Source organism: Prionailurus bengalensis, chromosome D4 (assembly GCF_016509475.1).
Source record: "Prionailurus bengalensis isolate Pbe53 chromosome D4, Fcat_Pben_1.1_paternal_pri, whole genome shotgun sequence".
Taxonomy (NCBI): domain Eukaryota; kingdom Metazoa; phylum Chordata; class Mammalia; order Carnivora; family Felidae; genus Prionailurus; species Prionailurus bengalensis.
Genome location: NC_057359.1, coordinates 59,893,902 through 59,912,193, shown reverse-complemented (window position 1 = coordinate 59,912,193; position 18,292 = coordinate 59,893,902). Strand labels below are relative to the sequence as shown.

At 49.9% G+C, this 18,292-nt stretch overlaps 1 protein-coding gene across 1 annotated transcript; it reads left to right on the top strand.

Annotated features, from left to right (window-relative positions):
• Positions 1-707: 707 nt before the first annotated feature.
• Positions 708-16,586, top strand: IGFBPL1 (insulin like growth factor binding protein like 1). The gene is made up of 5 exons (XM_043565470.1): positions 708-1,463; positions 10,861-10,970; positions 11,677-11,793; positions 13,616-13,774; positions 15,629-16,586. The coding sequence occupies exons 1-4, from the start codon at positions 1,016-1,018 to the stop codon at positions 13,763-13,765; spliced, it is 825 nt and encodes a 274-aa protein (XP_043421405.1). The 5' UTR covers positions 708-1,015; the 3' UTR covers positions 13,766-13,774; positions 15,629-16,586.
• Positions 16,587-18,292: the final 1,706 nt, after the last annotated feature.

The following is an 18,292-nucleotide window of genomic DNA, read 5'->3' as shown; positions in this document are numbered from 1 at the left end:
TTAATTGGCACTCTGGGACCCAGAGTTCACTGGGCTATGGGCTTGCAGACAGTTTTATAGGAAAATGGACAACAATCCAAAAGGCCCCTCCATCTCTAAGAGTTCAGAAAAAGGAAAAACTGCACAGGGCAAATGAGGATTAAGGTGTAAAGACAGGAAGAGCCATCCATACAGCTTGGTCAGCAAGTCCCTCCCTCCAATGTCTTCACTTGGCCACACATCAAACTCCAGCAATCAGGACTCCCTAGGGTGTCCTGTTTGGGTCCCCTGCCAGAACTGGGCCAGGGATAGAATACACAGAGCCTGGCTTCAAGCAGAGGCCACATGAATAACTATCTGACTACAAAAACCTGGGCTACCATATCTTTCCAACATGCACTGCCCACGAACCACAGATATGCTGACGCTTGTGAGCCAGGATATTCATCACAGCATCATTTGTAGTAACAAAAGGATTGAAAACTGGCTAAATAACTGCAGGTTTTGTGCAGTTAAACGCTGTGCAAAGTTTGAAAGTCCGAGGTCAACCCAAAATAGATGACCATATCTCATCACAACCAAAGTCATTTTTAACTGTGAAGTATACCGTGACTTTAGTAGCATGCGGGGGGGTGGGGGGGACAATTAAACAATGCTCCATTGTCTGTACAAGCCTGATCCTCTTAGGAGGATTAAGGGTCATGATAGTTGGAGCTAGCTTTGGATCTGGAGACCGTACATCCAATCCGGGCGCTACCACAGCGTGCTCGGGCAAGTTCCCGCCTGGAGTGGTCTGTTTCCCCCAAGCACCCACCAGGTCTGGGAGAGTAGGTCTCAGGACATCACTCCAGCTCGGAATTGGGGCGGCCGGGAGCCCATCCCTCCGCTCCGGTCCCAGGCCGGGCAGCCGGCTGAGGCGCCCCGCGGTGGAGCCCCGGCCAATCAGCGGCCGCGGGGCGGGCCGGGTGGCGGCGCGGCGCGCACGAAGCCCAGCGCAGCGCGAAGAAGAGGCGCCAGTGCCGTCCCGAAGCAGACCATGCCGCGCTCCACCTCGCTCTTCCTGCTGCTGCTTCTGCTGCTGCCGCCGCTGGCCTCGGGCCTCGGACTCCGCGCCGCCGGCGGCCGGCGCCCCGAGTGCGGTCCGTGCCGGCCCGAGCACTGTCCGGCGCCCGCGCGCTGCCCCGCGCCCGCGATTGCGGCGCGCGACGAGTGCGGATGCTGCGCGCGCTGCCTGGGCGCGGAGGGCGCGAGCTGCGGGGGGCGGGCCGGCGCGCGCTGTGCCCCGGGCCTGGTGTGCGCCAGCCGCGCCGCGGGGGCGGCGCCCGAGGGCACCGGGGTCTGCGTGTGCGCGCAGCGCGGCGCCGTCTGCGGCTCCGACGGCCGCTCCTACCCCAGCGTATGCGCGCTGCGCCTGCGCGCCCGGTACACGCCCCGCGCGCACCCGGGCCACCTGCACAAGGCGCGCGATGGCCCCTGCGAATTTGGTGAGTATGGCTTTTGCCCCGCGGTGCTGGGGTATGAAGAGAAAGAGGGACCCCTCCCCCCAACCCTCAGGAGTGTGGGGCTAAGGATCCCTCAAAGCACAGTGATTGACAGCCTAAGGTTTCCCTTCGTAAGCAGTTTTTATTACCTGGCCAGGTACTCAAGAAGACTGGGACAGGAATGCACATCCTGCACCCTTGCTTACCAAGCTCATGGAGATACAAGTCCCCGAGCTGGTCAGAATTTTGGTGAGCCTGTTGTCCCTTTTGGTATAGTACCAAAAAGGCCTGCAGTTATGGGCAGGCCTGACATGTTTACCTCCACCAGCCTGGGAGTTGGGGGAGGAGGTGTCTTACTGGGTGCAAGTCCCCCTGGGTCCGGCACCGAGCCAGGCCAGGGTGGGGTTTTTGAAGGGAGAGGCAGAGAAAGTGAAGATTCTGGATGAGGAGGAGCTGAAGACAGGGGACTCAGGAATCACTGGGCCAGAACACCAGGGTTGGGGCCCTGCTGGGAGGACCTGAGGGCTCTCCCACCCAGGACAGGTAAGACCTTTGGAGACCTAAGCTCTGAAAAGATGGTGCCATCAGGGAGAGAGCTGGGTTTTGTGGGTGTAAGGCTTATATGATTCGGAGGGTGAAGAAATAGAAATTTATTCATTGCTGAGTACCTAGAAACTTAAAGTTCATTAACTTCACAGTAAAGTCATCTAAAGTTGCCCACCTCTATATGTAATTTTTAAAACCCAAACAAAAATAAATGAAAAACATCAGTATAGGTATGCCCAGCGAAGCACCCTCCTGCCCCATTAGGTTTTGGAGAACTGCCGCTGTCTACACTGCCTGGAGGGGGCAGTGAAGAGTTGAGGTGAGTGAGCTTGTGGCCAGGATGTTCCAAGGAGCCTGGCTTGGAGCTCTGGCCTGGGCCTGGAGACCCAAGTCTAGACCTAAATGCCTAAGTTGGGGTGATGACTTTAGCTCCAACAGGGAAACCTTGGCAGTGGGGGATCACCTTTTCCAGACCTTGGGAAATTTCTAGTATTATTTCCCTCCAAGCATTCCTGGTAGATGCACTCAAGTGCAGGAGACCCAGGGGGTTGTTCGGGATGAGACAGGAGGGCTCCTGTCCCAGAAAACAAAAACAATGTGCTGCCCTTTGAGGGGTCTGAGGCAGCCCTGGAGCACAATAAAGTCATGGGTAGCTGTTCCTGGTTGGGGCACCCAGTGGAGGAAAGAGCTGGCTGGCGCTTCTGTGATGCTGCTGGTTCCCTGAGTGACCTTGGGCTGTTACCTACCCCTCTCTGGGCCGAGTCAGCCCTGTGGAACCACTGTTGAGGCCCCCTTCCACTTTGAACCTTTGTTTCTGCTGTGTGGCATTAAACAGTCCTGTCTCCTCCCTTCTAGTTCCTATTCCTCCTTTTTACAATCTGCTTTCCTTAGCAGTTAATTCACAGGCAGTTCTCTTTGTCTCCAGACAAGTAACTCCACATGCAGGAGACACAAGAAATGCTGACCAGGTCCCCAGAATCCAACCGGTGCTGATAGTCTCAGATAATTTCTCCTTGGAGTGATAGTCTGTTCCTAAGAGAGAGCCACCTTGAAGACACATAAACCAATTCTGCTATTATGCAGAGGAGACTGAGACCCAGGGGGGCAGGGGACACATCCAGAGTGACCAGTAAAGCCTGACCAGCACCCAGGACCCCGACACCTTGTGCAGTTGCTCTTTCAGGACAGGAGTTGATAGTGTTAAGTCAGGCAGGTGGTGGTTGCCATGGTTACCAGAGTGCGGCCAGATGGCAGATGGAAACCCCATACCCCTAATTCATTGAAAATTACCAAATGACAAGTAAATGTGACAGCCCCTCCAGTCTGATCTAGGGGGCTCTGAGGCCCACCCCAGGCACAAGCCCCAGGAGTAAAGATGTTCAAGGGGCCAAAAGGAAGGGAATTCAGAAGCTGCTTTTAATGATCCCATTAGTGACAGGCATCAGGCCTCCCCGGAATTTAGCTCTCCTTCCCCACCAGCAGTTGTATCATTTGCCACAGACCTGGGCACTGTTCCCTATCTCTTTTTGTCCTGAAGTGTTTGTGACACTGAAGTGTTTGTGACCCCTGCCCATGTGAAGCATGAAGGTGTAGACAGGGGGATCTTTCCTGGCCAGTGAAGGTGGCACCTCGTGCTGTGCTGCCCTAAAGCCATCCTTTATTCAGAGGACATAGCAGGGGCACTTTTTAACAATGCCCCTAGGGACCCTGGTGGAAGGGAAACAGGCTAAGTCACAACAGCAGCTGTTCTCCTTCAATACTGTTAATAAAATCACCCTCCTTGGCCCTCACCTATCCTTCAATAAACGAGCACCTGACTTTCACTGAATGAGACCAACGTAAATATTTATTAGGTTCCGCCCAGTGTGGGAAGTGTTCTTACACATAACTCTGAGGGGCATTTGGAAACCATGTACAGGCTTAAACTCTGACCTTTCCTCCCATGCTCTGAAACTCCCCCAAAAGCCTAAGAGCGAGAGCAATCCTTTGATTAACACATTTAATGAAGATTCCTCCTGTTCCCACATATGAATAGTTCTTTACTGTTCGAAATTGTTCTTGCATTCCATCTTCTTACTCAATTCTCACAGCTACCCTGGCCAAATCTCACTCCTATTTAATAGAAAGGAAAACTGAGGCTCACGGAGGGGAGCTCCCTGGCTAGCTCCTAGCTGATGTAGGGCTCCAGCCTGGGGTTTCCTGGCTTTTTTTTTTTCTTTAATGTTTATTTACTTAAGTGGGAGGGGGGGGGAAGGGCAGAGAGAGAGGGAGACACAGAATCGGAAGCAGGTTCCAGGCTCTGAGCTGTCAACACAGAACCCTACACGGGGCTCGAACTCACGAACTGTGAGATCATGACCTGAGCTAAAGTCAGACGCTCAACAGACGGAGCCACCCAGGCACCCCTCCTGGCTCTTTTCAGACGGAGCCATGCACCTCTAACCTGCTGGCCACCTGATTAGAAAGCGGCTACAAAGCAGCTACAGTTGAATCTTGAGGGTTTCTCAGTCTGGATCCACTGTCCTGTTTTCCCTCCAAGGCTTGCTGCTGGTTCCTCTATTGAGCACTGGGTGATGGCTCCAGAGAAGAACAGGGGTAGCTTTATAGAAGCGAAAATACCTGAGAGGAACCCTGAAGGACTGGCAGAAAATTCTTGGGCAGAGAAAAGGGGATAGGAAGGCTCAGCATGAACTAGGCATGGAGGTAAGAGCAGGTAGGAGGAGGTAGGGGGCCCATGATGGGTGTGAACAGTGACCTGCTGACAGGTACCCAGGGGGATAATGGGGGAAGGGGGTGAGACCCAGAGAGGTTGGGAGGGGGGGCATTGCCAGCCTTGAGTGCCGGACTGAGGGATGAAGCTTTGTTCTGTACGAAGTTACTGTTTTCGCTCCTCTGTTGTAAGGTGCTGTGGCATTGTTTTTGTTGTTAAAAGGCTGTGTTGTTCCATGTGTGCTCCCTGACCATTTGCTAACATTGGGAGGGGGTGGGGATCCTGCAGACAGCAGGTTGATAGCATGTTTTGAATGCTAAATTAGATAGGAACAGGGCCCCGTGCCAATACCCAACAGGGCACCGAGCCCCTGAGCTTCAGTGAGCTCTTGAGATCCTGAATCTTAGAAAATTCACCTCAGCTGAAATTCCAGTCCACTTAGAAATCTCAGTCTGTGCGAGGTGCGTGTTACCAGGTAACCAGGAGAGGCTGCGAATGCCACTTTGTGAGAGGGACAAAGAAGGGGGGCCTCGTGCTCAAAAGCCTTTCATGCCGAGGGAGGGGGTCTGAGGCACAGGCTGCAGGGAGCCGGATTAAGCTGTTTCTCCTTCCACATCCTAACATGACTATTAGCATAAATTATCAGGGCTGTTCAGTGCGTTGATGATTAAACTCTTTGGCTGTGCACTTCTTTGTACAAGCAGATGGGGTCCTGGGGGATGACTCTTGATACTCCTTCTTTCCTTGGCACTGTTAACTTTAAATAAACCTGGGAGGCATTTGAGAAGATTGTCCATTCTAGCCATCCAGGACATATTTAGTTGACCAGGTGGGGGGACAGATCAGCACACACTATAACAATAATATCGATCCTTTTCATTTGTACAGATCCACATGGTTAATAATTCATTAACATCCATTCTGTCCCTTCACCCCAGAGGATGTGGGGTAGCAGTCATTGTCTTTGTTTGCAGACAAGGAGGAAATGGTTAGCAACTTGCCCAAGCTCCATTGGTTGGCACCTGGACCCCCAGGCATTTGAGTTTCCCTTGGTGCTATTTTGCCCACCCCCAGTGGGTGTACAGGTGGGTGACTATTCTGTTACCTGATGGATGCATCTGTGTGTGCCATCCCAGCATTTCTAGGGCTGTTGCTGGCACAGACAGAAAGAAACAAGTATTGAGCAAGAAAGATCTAGAGAAATGAAGCTGGCACATTCAGACTGGACCCACGAGGCACCATCCTCCCTCTTGAAACCCACATTACTCTTGTCAAATTCAGGTAGAAAGCCCTGGCTCTTCCAGGAGTGTGGCAACTCTGGCAACAGTGAGGTGAGAGGCTATGCCCCAGGTTTGCCAGGATGAGGGCTATGGGCATGGCCTCTGGATCAAGGTAGATAGAGCCCACCCATAGGCCTGCTCCCCCAGAGGCCAGTAGGGGCTTTGGAGCAGGCAAGGCACTTTGAGATTACCCTTGGGGTAGCACAGTCTGCCAGATCCTTGGGTCTCTCTGTGGAAGCCTTTTAGTTTGCAAGGGGTCTTGTAACTGTTCCTCCCAATAGCTGAGGGGGAGGTGTTGGGGTAGGGAACAGACTCCTGTGCCCATTTGAAAGAAGACACTGAGACCAAGTCACAGCATTGCGGTGTAGCAGAGACAGGATTTGAACCTGGGTTCATCCTGCCTGTGGTCATGACGTTGAGCACCCCAGCACGGCACTCGAATGAGCTTTGGGGACAGTAGGATTGGGAATGTCCTGCTAGTGTAAAGGACGTACCAGCCATTTAATAGTATCTCTACATCAATCCCAGGGGTGATGTTTGGAGGGTTTTATTCCTGTGCAGAAGAGAGTAAATGGAGCAGCCCAGAGACCGTATCCTTAGAAAGACCTGCTGGTGAGATTGACCCTTGGCTAGTGTCTGGGAACTTGGATTTCAGGAGGGTTCCTGCCATTTTCGGAACTGCTGAGGGTGGCTTACTGTGCCTAAACTATACCAACACTGTGGTTCGTGGTGCACACCTGCTTTCCTTCTGGGACCCTGGAATTTTGGTACATAATAAGCAGAGGGTGCCCAGGTGACCTACCGCCAATAAAAATCCTAGGCAAGGGGTGAGCCTCCCTGGGAGATGGCATTTCACACATGTTCTCACCATTCATTGCTGGGGTATTAAGCGTGTCCTGTGTGATCCACTGGGAGAGGTTCTTGAAAACTTGTGCCTGGTTTCCCGTGTCTTCACCCTGTGAACCTCTTTTCCCTTTGCTGTTTTGCTTTGTCTCCTTTCACTGTAATAAATCATAGCTGTGTGTAAAACTGTGCTGGGTTCTGGGGGCACCTTGGTGGCTCAGTCGGTTAAGCATCCTACTTGAGCTCAGGTCATGATCTCATGGTTGGTGGGTTTGAACCCTGCATCAGGCTCTCTGCTGTCAGTGTGGAGCCTGCTTTGGATCCTCTGTCCCACCTCTGCCCATCCTCCACTTGCATGTGCATGTGCTTTCTCTCTCTCTCAAAAATAAATAAACATTAAAAAAACAAACAAACAAAAAAAACACCTGTGCTGAGTTCTGTGTGTCCTCCCAGCAAACACTGAACCTGGGGATTGTCTTGAGGATCCTCAACACAATCCCTAAGGAACCTTTCTTATTCTGGAATGGAAACAGGCAACAAATGTTTTACTTTAAAAATGAGTGTGGTGGGACGGCTGAGTGGCTCAGTCAGGTAAGCATCCGACTTCAGCTCAGGTCATGATCTCATGGTTTGTGGGTTCCAGCCCTGCACCAGGCTCTGTGCTAATAACTCAATAACTCAGAGCTTTTAGCCAGCTTCCGATTCTGTGTCTCCCTCTCTCTCTGCCCCTCCTTACTCATGCTTTCTCTCTCCAAAATAAAATAAACATTAAAAAATTTAAAAAGTAAAAATCAGCGTGGAGTTGATGGAATCAGGGTGAGTTTGAGTCTCCACTCCTCCAGGCACTTCATCTTTCTGAGGTTTGGTTTTCTGATCTGTAAAATGGGGCTAAAAGCACGTGCTTAGCAGGGTAGGTATAAGGATGAAAGGAGTAGTGTATGTGGAAGTGTCATCTAAGTAGAAGGCAAGACAGCGTGGGACAGAGCTCAGAGCCCAAGTCCTGGGCTCAAAGCCTTGCCTATCATTTCAGCCTGGGTAACTCTGGCTAGCTCTGCAGCTGGTGAAATTGCTGGAAAGATCGAACGGGTTAATCCTCTGTAAACAGAATAGAGTGCCTAGCACACTGCAAGCTATCAGAGTCAGATGGTGGCATTATTACCATTGTTACTATTATGACGTCGATAGCTGATTAGAAAGAGCTATTTTGGATAAAAATGTTTTAAATTTACAATCAGATATGTTAATATTAAAATGAGATTACTATGACAAAAGGCAGCATGAGGAAATTTTTTGAGATAACTGGACTCTTCTATATCTTGGTTATGGTGGTGGTTATGTGACCGTAGGCATTTGTCAAAACTTACAGCTGCACTCTGCAAGGAATAACATGCTGTACGTAAATTTAAAAATAAACAAAAATTTGAATGTCACTTTATCAATGAAAGCTGGGACTCTTTTGTAAAAGAGGTGGTATTTTCTGCCACAAGATCAGTAGCCAAGACAGTATTTCCAAGACAGTCTTTCTTAATTGCAGTTACTCAAAAGAGGGAGAGGGAAATTCGAGGAGAGAGAACGTTGAAATGTGATTTACCAGTTTATTCATTTAGGACTGAAAGGGATTGATGAAACCTCATTTAAAATTGATGACTTTACATGAATGAAAGTAAAACATGTTGATTGAGTGTCCCTCTGGAATCCATTGAGGGCTCTGGAATAAGATGCGGTTGTGATTGTTCCCCCAGCGAGCCATTTGAGGACGGCTGGGCTCCGGGGAGGTGGTGTTGGCAGGAGGGGGTGGATAAATTAGACTCTCTTTGTCATGTTGCAGATGGGGCCCCTGCTGGAGAGGCGGGGGTGGGGGTGTCCTTTGTAGCAGTTTGCAGGTGGCTGGGATGCATAGGGCAATGTTAGAAGCCTAAGACCTTGGTTTACTGGGGGGCCTTTGGTTATACTCAGTGTTGTGGCTAGAGGTGTGGTGCTTGGGGGGCAATCATACAGGCACAACTGAAGGAGTGGGCTGATCAGGCTGAGAGGGAAGAAAGCAGCCTGGGCCTGGGGAGGAGGACAGTGTGGCACTTCAGCTAGGAACTTCTCAGATGCCTGCATGGTCTCCACCCCAGCCAGCCTACCCACACCCTCCCTCCCCTTTCTGGGGTGGAGAAGGTAGTGTCTGTATTCATTGGAGACCATTGGGGCACTCTCTGGGGGCTGTAGGACTCCAGGAGGCATCAACGTGTGGGAGTTATAGGGAGGTGGGTTTTAGCTCCAAGTGAAAACAAGCTTTCTTAGGAACAGAGCCTTCCAAAGATGGAGAGGCCTGGCTCCATAGGTAGTGAGCTCTCTATCACTGGAGGCATGTAAGTAGATGCTAGATGAGCATACCACAGATGATCAGGCACAGGAACTTGGGGAGTTGGGCCCCTCTGGTCTGAGACTCTGGTTCTAAGACAACTTTCCAGAGACTTTTTTTTTCTTTGGTACCAGCTTGACAAAGTCTGTCTGGAGAGGCCAGAGCAGTCTCATTTCTGTGCCCTTTCTTTCACTCCTGAACTTCCCTGCTCTTCCTGTGGCCTTCCATCTCCCTCCTTTGCTCTCCTTTTTATTGCAGCCTCACCCAGGCAGGCGAGGGCCCTTTCCTTCATGCTTCAGCAGAGCCCTAGGAGCATAGACCCTGCAGTTTGATGGCCAGACAATGAATGTGTTTGCTCTTTATTTGCCATTTCCTTCTTCATCCAGTCATCTGCTTACCAAACCTGCTCCTGACCTCCACTTACGTGTCTTGTTAACTTAAACCATTACTCTAGCACTCATCACCTAGTAAGATGAGCTCAACAGCCCTGTGAGCAGGGGGTATTATCCCCATCTTAAAGATGAGCAGACCCAAGCGGAGAGCATTTTCCTCCCCATGCCTCCCCATTGCATCTTGCCCAAGAAACCGAGGGCCAGATGCAGGGATGGGCCCAGCTGCCGTCTAGTTCAAGTGAAGCGGGATAGAAGCACCTGGATGCCAGCAGTCTGTGCTTCAGCAGGTCAGAGAGGTACAGACACCTGGTCCTGGACTAGGACACATACCTTCTAGGCCCTGTGGAGTTGAGGGCTATATTCCATGCAGAGTGGGGGAGGCAGTGTGGGCAGGTCCATTGAGGGGCTGGGTGGAAGGCCAGAGCCGAGGTGGCTGCACTTGATTCTTTTAGCACCAGTGTGAGCAGAGGAGGCAGTGGGCCCAGGGAGGAGGACAGTGTGGCACGTCAGCTAGGAACTTCTCAGATGCCTGCATGGTCTCTATCCCAGCCAGCCTGCCCACACCCTCCCTCCCCTTTCGGTAATGTTCTGGCAGCCTTGAGCTGCACTGTCTGGGTACCGTGATCCCGGCAGCTCTCTCTCTCTGGGCGTCCTCTGTCCCAGTGCCGGCTTCCGTGCCTGCAGCTCTGCCCACCGGGAGGGGGCTGTCGGGGCAGGGAGGCCTCCTGTGGAGTCTGAGAGTCTGAGATATGCAAACGAGCGGCTGGACCGGCCCCGCAGGGGGTCTCAGCTCGGTGTGTGCAGCTGTTCCGCAAGGCCTGTTCTTTGAACCGCCCTCCACGTGGAAGGAGAAAAGCCCATCTGTTAGAAGACTTGGCATTAGTGAGGTGGCACCAGCCCCTCCTCACGCACGCTCAGTGTCTCACAGAGTTGAGCTGTAAGCAGATGGCAGCCGGAGTCCTGGAAGGGGCCCTGGGTGGGAGTGTGATGAGACCAAGCCCTGCCACAGACAAGGCGGGCGATTTGGGAAGTCGCCTCTCCTCCCCAGATCCCTGTTTTCCTGTTGATAGAACAAAGGCAAGGATGAGGAAACATGTAGGCATGCCTCCAAGTCTGAGGGAAACACAAGTGCGTTCTTTATGTGTGTAGAGCTTTCTTCTGCTGCTGCCCCCTCACGTCGGACTATCCCAGCTGGCTCTCTGCAGGTAGGGAGTTCTAGTGGTGGGGTGCTGGGAACCTGGCAGGGTAAAGCTTGTGATCCCTTGTGTTCTTCCTCCAGCCCCCATGGTTGTCATTCCACCCCGGAGTGTCCACAACGTCACTGGTGCACAGGTGTACCTGTCCTGTGAGGTGAGGGCTGTGCCCACCCCTGTCATCACGTGGAGGAAGGTACTTATGTCCAAGAATTTGTGTGTGTGTGTGTGTGTGTGTGTGTGTGTGAGAGAGAGAGAGAGAGAGAGAGAGAATATGAGAGAAAGAGAGGTGTTTCTCATGTGTATGTCTTTATATGTGAAGCCGACTATTTAAAAAAGATATCTTACATGTTCACTCCTCTACCTCCAGGTTTATGCCTCAAAACTTTCACCCCAAAGCTGCCCCCAGAGAAGGAGAGTGCCATCCTTCCTTGTGCCATTTGCTTCTTTGGCCACTTAGTGGTCGGAAAGTTCATCTACTTATCTAGCCTAGTTCCACTGGAATGAAGTTAGAGCCTGCTTCACTGGATCTGGGTTTTAGAAAGACTATCCAAGTCTTATTCAAAAACTAGATCTTCCTGCAGATCAATTTTTGAGAGACTGGTGTGGATCACAGCATTTCTTGTCCCCCTATCTCGACCGACAGCCCAGAGAAGGGCCATGAAATTCTGAGCTGCTTCTGTGAGATAGTGATGGCGTCCGCATCGTTGCTGTCCAGCAGGGGGTGCTGTCTGCACATACATTTAGGTTTAAAAAGCCACTGACCTTTGAATAGGAGTAAGAGGTGCTAGGGTTTGGCCTTTGAGTCAGTAGGAAGATGTAGACAGCAAGGATGTCTGTGGTGCAGTTCTTAGCCAGAAATGCTCTTTCTAAATCACTCCTGGCTTTCCTGTCCTCTGTAGGTCACACAGTCTCCTGAGGGCACTCAGGTGCTAGAGGACCTTCCTGGGGACCACGTCAATATAGCTGTCCAGGTGCGAGGGGGCCCTTCTGACCACGAGGCCACAGCCTGGATTTTGGTGGGTATCTCATTTGTTTAGGATTACTTGGCTATTGTTCACTGGCCCTTATAAAGCACCCTTTATATTTCTATACCACATTACACATTTCAAAGCTGTTCTTATCCCTTTCTTGTGGGACCCTACCATAACTGTGAGGAAAGCTTAACCCCAGAGAGCGTAAGTGGTCTTCACTGGTGGTCACAATTGTGGCCCCAAAAAGATGTCCATGTCCTAATCCCTGGAATCCGTGGGTATGTTATATGCGTGAGGGGATTAAGGTTGCAGGTGGAATAAAGTCAGCTAATCAGCTGACTTTGAAGATGGAGGAAGAGAGCCACAAGCCAAGGAACACAGGCAGCCTATCTAGAATGGGTTTTCCCCTAGGATTCCTAGGAAGAAGGCAGCTCTGCTAATACCTTCTTCTTAGCCCCCTTTCTCATTCAAGAACTAAATAAATACAGGCACGCCTGGCTGGCTCTGTCGGGAGAGCATGCAACTCTTGATCTCAGAGTTGTGAGTTTGAGCCCCACGTTGGACACAGAGGTTGCTTAAAAATAAAATCTTTTTTTATATAATTTTAATTTTTTTATCTTTTAAATAAAGTCTATTTATTTTGAGAGAGAGAGAGCAGGGGAGGGGCAGAGAGAGAGAGAGAGAGAGAGAGAGAGAGAAACCCAAGCAGGCTCTGCACTGTCAGCACAGCCCAACACGGGGCTCAAACTCATGAACCATGAGATGAAGACCTGAGCCAGAGTCAGACACTTAACTGACTGAGCCACCCAAGCACCCCAAAAATAAAGTCTTTAATGAAAAATTTTAAAAACCTAAATATAGTAAATTTGTGTTGTTTTAAGCCATTAAGTGTGTGGAAATTAGTTCCAGCAGCCACAGGAAACTAATACACTTGCCCAAGACCATGTGGCCAGTAGAGGGAAGACTGCACATTGGCGCCCCCTCCAGGGCTCCTCTAGGCCACTTGGAGTAGTTTAAGTTGCTAGAACAGTGTGGTCTGAAAGAGTGAGGGAGTGACGGAATGGGGGTCCGTGTTGGGCTAGTCAGTCTACCTCCTGACCTTCAGTGTCCACAACTGTAAGAGGAGGGCCCTGTGACCCAACAGTCTGTGACTTACCTGCCAGCCTCCTGTAATGTCAGGATAACAATGCTCCCCCTTTCCCTCACAATCAGCATGAGTTTAAAATGAGATGGTGTACGTAACTCCCCCGCCAGTCTGCCGAGTGACTCACGATTGACAGAGACAGCAAGAGAGGAGAGAGCCAGTGTGGGTCTGCTCTGCAGGGGCATGAGAACGGGCTGCTCTCTGAGGGTGTCTGTTTCCTTTCACTCCCATCTCTGCAAGGTTTGGTGACTTCTCCATCCAGCTCAGGGACTCAGAATGCAGCTGGGTCCGTGGCTTTTTCAAATCAAGCACATCCCCGTCTTTGTTACAAGAAAGGGTAGGGGGAGATGTTCTCTCTTGTGTTACTTTGTAAAGGCTGCCTCCATTGGGAGCACTTGTGGGCCATTCCCCAGTCAGTAAATTTTCATTTTTTTAATTTGCAGTATTTTCTTGTGATGTATACTTATCACCTTCAATAAGAGGACCAGGTAAGCTCACAGTAAAAGGCAGGGATGCAGAGGAAGCCTTAAAATGAGAGCTGCAATAGAGAGGGTACAGAGTATAAAATTTAACTTTCTTGGCAGCTAAGGCAAGAAGAGAAATAATGTGCTCTATCTTATTTTGAAAAAGAATAAGTGCTCAGACATATCATTAGGGACTAAATAAGGAAGTGATTTTGCTGTGCCATATATGACCATATAAACTTGCCTGTTTTATTTCTAGATCAACCCTCTGAGAAAGGAAGATGAGGGAGTGTACCTGTGCCATTCAGCAAATGCGGTTGGGGAGGCCGAGTCCCACGGCACGGTGACAGTTATGGATCTGAGTAAATACAAAGTCCCCCGCTTCCCAGCTCCAGACGACCGCATGTGATGGAGCAATGTACATGTTCTAAGTCATTTTCGGTATTTATACACCTGTGTCACAAGAGATTGAGATGCCTTATAAGATGTATGATAAGAAAGAAGAAAAATACATAAATCGAGGAAAGCAGAGGAATACCCAACAGTGGGAACATATTACAGTAGCAGATAGAATCTCTAGGATGGTCAACACCCATACCGCTCTGGGCTTCCCACCTAGCATGCAAAGTCGGGAACTGTGAACGTTGTGGGTGTCAGTAGGTGGGAAAGACCAGTTGCTTGTTTTCTGTTTCTGAAGTGGAACAGAATATTTCCTTCAAGTCCTGGAGAGGGCACAGAGAGAGCAGACATTGTCATTGTGACAGCACCCGTGGGAAAACGTGCCCGCAGAGGAGGCCGTCTGTCTGTCCCCGGGTTCTTCCTGGGGAAGAACAGCAGGTCGTGCTTAGCAGCGTATCTCCAGGAGAATCTGCATCTCCCCTGGCCCCGTGGCTTTGTCCTCATAGTCAGCCGGGTGAGAGCTGGGGTTGCTTTAGTCCCTAGGAAACAAGCCCCCTAATTAGCCAGCTTTTGCTGCTAAACAGCCCCAGGGCCTGCTGGTGCACAGCCATCAACGTTTATGTCTTTCTCACGTTCCTTGTTGTGGCTGCGGGTTGGTTGGCTGTGGCTCTGCTCCGAACGTCATATGGGGACCCAGCTGGAGGAGCAGCCCCAGCATGGACTGGGTCCATTCTTTGTGGCAGAGGGGATGAACAAGAGATTGAGCCAGGTACACAGTCCCTTTTAAAGCTTCTGTTCAGATGTGGCAGATGTCACATCTGCTTAAGTGCAGCCATGCCCGGCATCAGTGGGGTAGGGGACGTCTGCTGCCATCACAGGAGGCCAGGGGCCGGGATGCAGGATTTTGCTGTGGCTGTAATCCATAGTCTTTCCTATTGAACCACTACTGTTGTGTAGCTTCTGTGTACAAGGCCTTACGTCAGGTCTGTACGGATGCACAGAAAACCAAAACAGAGAACGCCATTAAGCGAGAATGGGGTACAGTGTTAAGGAAGTGAGGGGCGTGCATGAGTTTGAGGAGAGGGAAGCTGCTTAGAACTGGGGAAGAACGAAGATGTTGCTGAGAAAATGGCATTGGGGTTGAAGGATGGTGGATGAAGTAGTTCGAGCTCTTGGAAACAGGGAGGAAGACAGAAGGTAGGAAATGGTCAGATAGGAATTCAGGTAGGAGATGGCTCTTAAAGTTGCCCTCCTGATACTCTGGTTTTTCTGTGTATTTATTGTTCTATGTTGTCATATACATATCACGTATCAGGACTTTTTTCCTGTACACGTGTACACATATACATGTATATACATATGTATGTGTGTGTGTATATATATATTTCATGTTTCAAATGTGTACGCAATTTTTAAGTATATACGTATTTAAAAAATACAATGAACTCAGGCTATGAACGCAGTCTATTATAGATGAGTTTTCAAAAGAGAGCCACAAAGAACCATGGAATTTTAAGAACATGCCACCACCTAGTTCTTCAGTCCCCCCTACAACATGCAGTACTGTCCAGCTCTTGTTTGCATACCTTCAGTGGTGTGGAGCTCACTACCATCAGACATCTATCTTTGGATTTCCCAGTATTTGAAAGTCCTTCCTTGTATTAAGCTGCATTCTGCCTCCCTGAAATGTCCACCCAGTGGTCCCACTTGTACTTCTTGGACACCCACAAGGCCCCTCTGCTCTCCACCAGCACCACTCCTTGCCAGGAAGATTTAAGATTAAGGATCGTTGCCCCCATCTTCCATTTACCACATAGTTGATTGTGACAGAGTAGACTTCTTTTCTCTTATCCTTTTCTCTTTTTGCTTTTAGGGTCTTAGAAACCTGATGACAAGATGTTGGAAAAGTCAAGTCATGGATCATTTTTTTTTTTTGTGAAGAGTTGGAGAAACTGTTTGTAGATGACCCCTTTTGTATGTTTTTACAGATTAGATGCAAACTAGATTCGTATGCAGATGTAGTTTTTAGCAGGGCAAGCATTGGGAAACCAGACTGCATGTGGCTTTTTATACTTTTGAAATGAACTGCTCCGTAAGAATTCTTTTTTAACTACTCCCTCCCAGGGAAGGTCACCTGGTGGTATATTTGTAATTCTAAAGGGCTGGAACAAGGCCTGTTTCAGCCTTGTGTCTTTACCTCATCTGTCTGTGACTGATTAGCAAAGCTCTGTGACTTAGCGTGTGTTGTAGAAGGAGGGAGAGAGTCCCACCTTCATCCTCTGCCCGCTCTCTGACTCGCTGTGTGACCTGGATGGGCCCCTCCCCATTCTGGACCTTTGTCTCTAGCTGTTTGGACTAGCTGTGACCCGGGTCCCTTGGAGCCCTGCCATCCCAGAGTAAGATGGCCCTGTGGAAAAAATACAGGAAGTGTAGTCTTAGCATTCGTTTTCAAGACTGCTCAAAACAGCTGCCACCACTTCATACCAGAGTGGGTGTGGAGCTGGCCACAGCTCTTCTGTTCCTGCCATTTTCCCACCTTAAAGAGATGGAGTTCTAGATGGGACACTTTACCAGACTCCGGAGCCCCTTGGCTGGGTGCTTGGGGACCAAGGTGTCCCTTTGTCAACAAGCCCAGCATCCTCTAACCAGGTAAGCAGTAGACACCTGGCTTCTGGACATCAAACTGAAGAAATGGGGTCAGATGCTTCTTCCTCTGAGCTGTGGGATTAGAGTATTAGTAGAATACATTTTACTTAGAGACGTTTTGACCTCACCCAGAAATTAGGCTTGCTTTCTTTCTGTTCTTTCTTTTCTTTCTTTCTTGTTTCTTTCCTTTTGTGCGCAAGTTGGGGAGGGGCAGAGAGAGAGGGGGAGACACAGAATCCAAAGCTGTCAGCACACAGCCCAACACCAGGCTCAAATAAATTCATGAACCGTGAGATCATGACCTGAGCTGAAGTCAGAAGCTAAACCGACTGAGCCACCTAGGTGCCCCTCTTTTCTTTTCTTTCTTTCAGTGAGACGAGTATTTACTATCTGACTGAAAAAATAGACTCCCTTGGGTGATTAAAAATTTTTTTAAGTCAGAATTGGGATCTCACTTGTGTCTTGTCCTTAAAGTTCATGAAGTGCTTTTCTGTCTGTGGCCTCTTCACAACTCCAGCACGGCAGGCAGGGTGAACACGGATGTCCCAACCCCCTTTGCAGATGAAGAAACCAGGCTCCGAGAGGGAGGCGCTTGCCCAAGGTCCGAGGGCCTCCGAGAAGGACCAGAACTTGGGGCACCCTTTCCATGCCATGGTGCTGCTTCTCGGGATAATCTCATGGCTATGGAAAGGAAGGGGCTTCGGGGACTCTCCTCCTGGTCCCTCTCAGCTTTTACAGCATACTCCCATGCCCCTCCCCCCTAGGTATCACATTCTGGTATCCTTTTTGGAATTGCATTTTCTCCCTTTGAGCCTGGCCATTCCGTATCTGAAATATTGGGGTGGCATCACCCTGATGTACTACATGGCAGGAGCAGAGCCTGAAAATCCAGAAACATGAGGTCCATTTGGGGATTCATCCCTGGCTTGCTGCCTGACTCCAAGCAAGTCCCCTCACCTTCTGGACCTCCATTTCCTCATTTGAGTAAGAAGGCAACGAAACTAGATGGGTAGTTTGCAAACTTTAAAACACTGGAACCCCTTTCTTTGAATAAAATCAGAGTTGAAACTGATTAACTGGAAGCTGTGCCTGTGTGTTGGAAGTTGGGGCTGCGGAGGGTCCGCTCACATCCCTCCCTACTCAGCGCCCCTACCCCCCTCCCCGTACTGCAGGGTTTTTGTACCCAAGGTGTGTGGCTGAGTCTCCGTGTGATTTGCATAGTTGGGAAAAGACTTGGTAAGGCACTTACAGTGCCTTCACTTACAGTGAAACTGTCAGAAGTAGGGATGCTGTGGCCCTGGAGAAGGTACTAGAACAACATCATGCATGTGCTGATAAGCACATCCAGCAAAATCCATTGACTCACCTTACATTTGCCCAAAACAGTTGGAGAGCTGGGTCTAGATGCAGAGAGCAGGGCAGATGGAGCGCTTGGGTGACAGAGCTGAACATCAAAACCACAGGGGCTGGGTTAGCATCGTAATGATGTGCAAAATAATAATATTGCACTCTCTGAAATTTTCACCAAAACCAAAAAGGCAGATTAAGAGGATTGTTCCAACCTAACGACTTTTTCGCACTAGGAGAGCCCCCAGCCCCTCCCAGGGCTGAAAGAAAGGGTGCTGTTGCCATTTAGAAACATGGTGCCCCGAGGAACTGGGTTTTCTGCCCTATTTTCATAGATGTGCTGATGTCACATGACCCATGCACCTGAAAATAAATGTTTTTAAGGACAGTCTTTGTGGTCTGTTTGTCCTGGGAACACTGCTGTGGGTGGGCACAGGTCCCACTGATAGATCTCCACTACCGCTGACCATCTTGTCCTTTCCTCATCCACATCAGCTACTTTAGTCCTAATCCTCCTTCCTCTCACACCTGAGTTCTTGTCACA

What these genes read in the sequence shown, in the direction of transcription:
- IGFBPL1 (XM_043565470.1), top strand. Translation starts at nt 1,016, where the DNA reads ATGCCGCGCTCCACCTCGCTCTTCCTGCTGCTGCTTCTGCTGCTGCCG. An exon ending in CTGTCATCACGTGGAGGAAG is followed by an intron (nt 10,971 to 11,676) that starts GTACTTATGTCC and finishes TGTCCTCTGTAG; the next exon opens with GTCACACAGTCTCCTGAGGG. An exon ending in AGGCCACAGCCTGGATTTTG is followed by an intron (nt 11,794 to 13,615) that starts GTGGGTATCTCA and finishes TTTTATTTCTAG; the next exon opens with ATCAACCCTCTGAGAAAGGA.